Source organism: Ascaphus truei, chromosome 20, assembly GCF_040206685.1.
Source record: "Ascaphus truei isolate aAscTru1 chromosome 20, aAscTru1.hap1, whole genome shotgun sequence".
Classification (NCBI taxonomy): domain Eukaryota; kingdom Metazoa; phylum Chordata; class Amphibia; order Anura; family Ascaphidae; genus Ascaphus; species Ascaphus truei.
In genome coordinates, this window is record NC_134502.1 from 10,104,815 (window position 1) to 10,110,814 (window position 6,000).

At 45.8% G+C, this 6,000-nt stretch overlaps 1 protein-coding gene across 8 annotated transcripts in view; it reads left to right on the top strand.

Annotated features, from left to right (window-relative positions):
• GABBR1 (gamma-aminobutyric acid type B receptor subunit 1) overlaps positions 1 to 1,516 on the top strand; it is a 136,298-nt gene extending 134,782 nt beyond the window's left edge. For all 8 annotated transcript variants that reach the window (XM_075577994.1, XM_075577988.1, XM_075577990.1 and 5 more), the window contains 2 exons: positions 100 to 243; positions 779 to 1,516. In XM_075577994.1, the coding sequence (XP_075434109.1) occupies positions 100 to 243; positions 779 to 1,006 (372 nt within the window). In that variant the 3' untranslated portion in view covers positions 1,007 to 1,516. The remainder of the gene's footprint in view (positions 1 to 99; positions 244 to 778) is intronic.
• The last annotated feature ends 4,484 nt before the right edge of the window (positions 1,517 to 6,000 follow it).

Here is a 6,000-nt window from a genome sequence, read left to right on the forward strand (position 1 = left end):
CTGTCGTAGCATGTCTCTCAGATGAAACATCTCATCGCTTAAGAAGAGTGTTTAGTTGGTGATAGGGAGTCTCAGAGTCTGTCTCTTTGGATATCTCAGATGAGACGTCTCATCACCCGGGGAGAATGGCAGTCCGAGCAACAGGACACTCTCAAGACTGGATCCTCCACCAATAACAATGAGGAGGAGAAGTCTCGTCTGCTTGAGAGAGAGAACCAGGAGCTGGGAAGGATAATTGCGGAGGTGAGATCTCGCAGACTCTATCCCAGGCTGTCTCGCACGCTGTCTCTCCAAATGTTTCTTCTACGGATGGGCTCTCTGTCTGACTACCTTGGCTAGGGCTGTTTCTCTGTTTCTGCAATGGCGGTCTAAGACTGCACTTTAAGACCTTTCTCAAAGGCCTCCCTCCCTCTTTCTTCCACCCTCTCTCCCCCTCACTACCCCCCTCTCGCTCTTTATACCTCTCTCCCTCTCTATTTATCCCCCCACTTCCTCTCCATCCCTTCTCTCACTCCTCTCTATCTCTTTCCCACTTTCTTGTAGTCTCCCTCTCTACCGCTCTCTAGTTCAATGACACTATATTCGCATCACATTTTCTACGTGTGTTGCCAAAGTAAAGCTATGAAAAGGCAAATAGAAAGGAAGGGGCACAAAAGAGAAGGTAGGTGTGACTCTGGGACAAGCCAAAGGTGTGTCTGTGACATCTGCCACTCTCTCCCTCTTTATTTGTCTTTCGCTCCCCCTCCTTCTCTTTCTCTTTCTCCCTCTCTGTTTTCAGAAAGAAGAACGAGTCATGGAGCTCCGTCAGCAGTTGCGCTCTCGCAGGAAACCGTCAGTCACAGCCCGAGACAACTGCTCTGACAATCACTTTCCTAACTCCTCGGGGGCAGTCTCTTCTCTCTACCAGCCCGGCCTGCCACTCGCTAGATGTCTCGTGGCTGAGGGGGGGGACAAGATGGGCAGGAACAGCTGTGATGGCAGCAGAGTGCACCTTCTGTACAAGTAGTGGTGTTCCCGCACAGAGACCGCTCGTAAGAGACTGCCCTTGAGAGATCCAGAGTACTCTCATTGATCTTTCTCATCCTATCACTCTCACCTTATTTCTTTCTCTTCCCCTCCTGTTTACTTCACTCATCACTGCTTCTTGTCAATCTCCCTTACTGTCAGTCTTTCTACCCTCCTATCTGCCATTCTCCCATCCTTTTTGTCTCTTATCTCCCACTGTCTTTGTCTTTTCTCTTATGCTTGTCTCTCTCCTTTTCTGCTTATTTCTCCCATCTCCCCTAGATGTCTCTCTCAATATGACATGTTATAATTAATGCACCAATTCACCAAGCCCACTCTTCATAGACTCCTCCCTTTCTGTACAAACTCCTTCCCCTTTCCCCAGTCCCCTCACCTCCGATTTCACCGATGTCACCATTACATAGGGTTACCCAGAGACCCTTGCACTTGACACCACCACATGTTTTCTACGCTCTGATTGGCTGTTGCAATAAACCAATAAGAGAAGCGATTCATTGTTTGGTTATTAATAAGCCTGTTAATACATTATTAATGAACAAATTAGCATCAATGACTGATTATTAGTATTGTTAATTAAGAGTTTAATATGGCAAAACTGTGTGGACATAGAAATGTGTATTCCCTATGGTTCTCATGCATTGTGTGCATATAGCAGGATATAGTACCTATGAGTATCAGTGACACCCTGTGATCACTCTGTATCTAGCAGAATTGATGGTGACATCCTGCGGTCAATGTGTGTACATACTGTACTGTATGAAGTCTATTTCATCGCCTTTCAGGGTTACCATAATATGTTGATTAGGCAAAAGCTTCTAAAAGGGAAAAGTAAATCCGGATCCTGTTAAAGTACGTAAGGGCGGCTTACTGTCCTGACATCAATTCTTCAGTTATACCTTGGCATTTATTTAGGGCTTTAATTATTAACGAACCCAAACGCTTATCAGATTCCTGTAAATAAAACTTATACAGCTGAACCCCGTTATAACGCGGTCCTTGGGGTCCACAACCCAGAGACCGCATTATAACCTGGATCGCGTTATTATTTTTTATTATTTATTTATAAATTATACAATATAATAAAAATTAAATAATAATTTATAAATTATTGTTTTAATTTTTTTATAATTTATAAATTATACCATTATACCATATCATACAGGAATGGAACCCAGGACCTTTCATATGCTAGTTAAGGTTTGTACCGCTACACTACAGGGACTGTGTGATGTCACAGACATCTAGAAATAAACTTAACATTTACAGAGTACACTGTGCACTGTGGCAATGTGCTGCAGAGGATAAATATATTTATAGGGTATTTACACCCAGCCTATGGTGTAGAAGTAAGAGGTAAGGCATCGGTATCGTATATGGAAGGTCCTGACTCTGATCCCTGCATGTGTATTATACAAAATGTACTAATGTTCAATTCCCACATGGTGTGTGTATGTGTCCGTTAGTCTATAAAGCATTGAATTAAATGTTTAAAAAAACAAAAAAAATACGCCGCACACGACAGCCGCAGAGAGGAGAGCGTGGGCTCCTATCAAGTGAGGAGAGAGATCTAGATGCCGATAAGTCCTCGCGCATCAAAATAGAGGTTTTAAAATCAGGAGACATGCTCAGACCGCGTTATATGCGAATTTGCGTTGTAGCGGATCGCGCTATAACTGGGTTGAGCTGTATTTGAAAATAGGTATCTTCTACTTTAGTCAATAAGTCCAAGTCTTTTTCCATTATTTATTCAGAGACACAGATTTATTTATTTATCAAATGATTTACCTGGAAGTAATAGATAGCATCTTTATAAGTCTTGCACAGGCATTTCTTGGTTATTTTCAACTGAACCTTGATTGCATGACTAAAAACTGATGGTTTTGATAACTTTAAAACTAGTTGTTTTTTTTACTTTCATATCAGAATTATAAGGAATGTAACAAAAGTTGCAAAAGAGCAATCAAATTAGCAAAGGTTGAAAATGAAAAAAAGGATTACAATAGAAAGTAAGATCAACCCTAAAAAGTTATTTAAGTACAGTAGCTTAATAACAAAAAAATTAAAAAAGAGAATATAGCATCCATTCAATGTGAGGTGGGCAGGGACATTATTGAATATAAGGGAATGGTGTAGGAATTAAATACATTATTTGCACCTGTTTTTACTAAGGAGGAGTCGATTGCAATAATAGTGCTGCAGGAGGAAGCCACAACCTCTATATTAACCAACAATTGGTTTACTGAGGAAGAAGTACATAGGCAGCTTGATCAAATTAAAGTAAATAAGGCACCTGGCCCCGATGGCATACATCCAAGCGTTTTTAAGGAGCTAAATTTAATAATGGCCAAACCATTACATGTCATATTAAAGGACTACATTTCTACAGGCTCAGTACCAAAAGATTGGAATTCATTACCCATGGAGACTGCGATGGCAGATACAATAGGTATCTTCTCAAGAAGGTTGAACATCTTTTTAGAAAGGAAAGGTATACAGGGATATATCAAATAAGTAAACATGGGAAGAATGTTGATCCAGGAAGTAATCTGATTGCCATTACTGGTGTCAGAAAGGAATTATATTTTTCTTTTTGAGACATAATTTCATGATATTTAATTGGGATTTTTGTTTGCCTTCCTCTGGATCAATATTCTGTAAATATAAATATTGGATAAGTATCTGTTGTCTAAATTTAACAAAGGTTGAACTCGTTGAACATATGTCTTTTTCAACCTCATCCACTATGTAACTATGTAATATCACATTTTTATACTCGCCAATATCCCAAACAATGTGCATCATCAATGTTTATTTGATAACCATTGATTATTTATTAAGTGCACTTTAATACCCAGGGTACCCTTGATTTTCACCATTCCTTATTGTGACGATCAGGGGTAATCAAGCTTGTAATAAAGAGGTTATACCCGACTAGTTACCCATAATTCATGTGGGGAGAGAAAGGGTTAATGTATAATGTACTATGTATGTGTATCCCAAAGCACTTTTATTCCCTGTGAATTCAATTCCCAAGTCTAGTTAAGCAGGCAAATGAGGTAAAGTGTTTTGTGATCTATGGGTAAGCACTGTGATGTAATTTGGGAGTCAGCCCTGTAAAGTGTTCATGGGATTATGTGACTGTATGTACTCATTTCTCAGGTAGCAAACTTGTATTGGGTGTCTGGAGATATTCAGGACTATCAAGCCGCAGAGCCATAAGGATTTAGGATGGACCAGATAACATTAAGTATCTGCCATCAACCACTCCTATGCCTTAGAACAGGGTTTCCCAAACTTTTTTTTCCGTGACCCGGTTATTTTTGAACTTCTCCTTCGTGACCCACTAAAAATTTTATCGCCTATACTGGCCTATAGGGCCTGCACAGACACACACAGCCACTGATACACACACACACACACACACACACAGCCACTGATACACACACAGACACACACACACACACACAGCCACTGATACACACACACACAGCCACTGATACACACGCAGCCACTGACACACGCAGCCACTGACACACACACACTGATACACACACAGCCACTGATAAACACACACGCAGCCACTGACACACACACAAGCAGCCACACAGAGACACTGCTACACACACAGAGACACTGCTACACACACACACACAGACACTGCTACACACACACAGACACTGATACACACACGGACACAGACACTGATACACACACACACACTGATACACACAGACACTGATACACAGACACTGATACACAGACACTGATTCACAGACACTGATTCACAGACACTGATACACACACACTGATACACACACACTGATACACACACACTGATACTGATACACACACACACAAACAAACACACTGATATATACACACACACACACACACACACACACACACACACACACACAGCCACTGATACACACACACTCTGATACACACACACAGACACTGATACAGATACACACGCACACAGCCCCTGATACACACACACACACACACACTCGCTCTCCCCTATACGTACACAGACACAAACAGTGAATTACAGGCAATGACGGATGTGAGTGACTGGAGGGGGGGGCAGGGACTGGGTGGGTGGGAGGAGGGGGGGACTGGGTGGGTAGGAGGGGGGGGACTGGGTGGGTGGGAGGGGGGGGACTGGGTGGGAGGGGAGAGGGGGGTCTGGGGGGGAGGGGGGACTGGGTGGGTGGGAGAAGGTACTGGGTGGGTGGGAGAGGGGACTGGGACTGGGTGGGTGGGAGGGGGGACTGGGTGGGTGGGAGGGGGTACTGGGTGAGAGGGGGGACTGGGGGGGGGACTGGGACGGTGGGCGGGGAACTGGGTGGGTGGGAGAGGGGACTGGGACTGAGTAGGGGGGACTGGGTGGAAGGGAGGGGGGACTGTGACTGGGTGGGACTGGGGACTCGGTGGGGGAGACTAGCACTGGGTGGGTGGGAGGGGGGTCTGGGACTGGGTGGGAGGGGGGACTGGGACTGAGTGGGGGGGAGGGGGGACTGGGTGGGTGGGAGGGGGGACTGGGTGGGTGGGAGGGGGGACTGGGACTGGGTGGGTGGGAGGGGGGACTGGGTGGGTGGGAGGGGGGACTGGGTGGGAGGGGGGACTGGGACGGTGGGAGGGGGGACTGGGTGGGTGGGAGAGGGGACTGGGACTGGGTGGGTGGGAGAGGGGACTGGGACTGGGTGGGTGGGAGAGGGGACGGTGGGTGGGAGAGGAGACTGGGACTGGGTGGGTGGGAGGGGGGACTGGGACTGGGTGGGAGGGGGGACTGGGACTGGGTGGGTGGGAGGGGGGACTGGGTGGGTGGGAGGGGGGACTGGGTGGGAGGGGGGACTGGGACACTTGGGTGGGAGGCAGTGACTGGGTGGGTGTGTGGGAGACGGTGGGTGAGTGACTGGGTGGGTGGGAGACGGTGGGTGGGTGACAGTGACTTTGACAGTGACTGGGTGG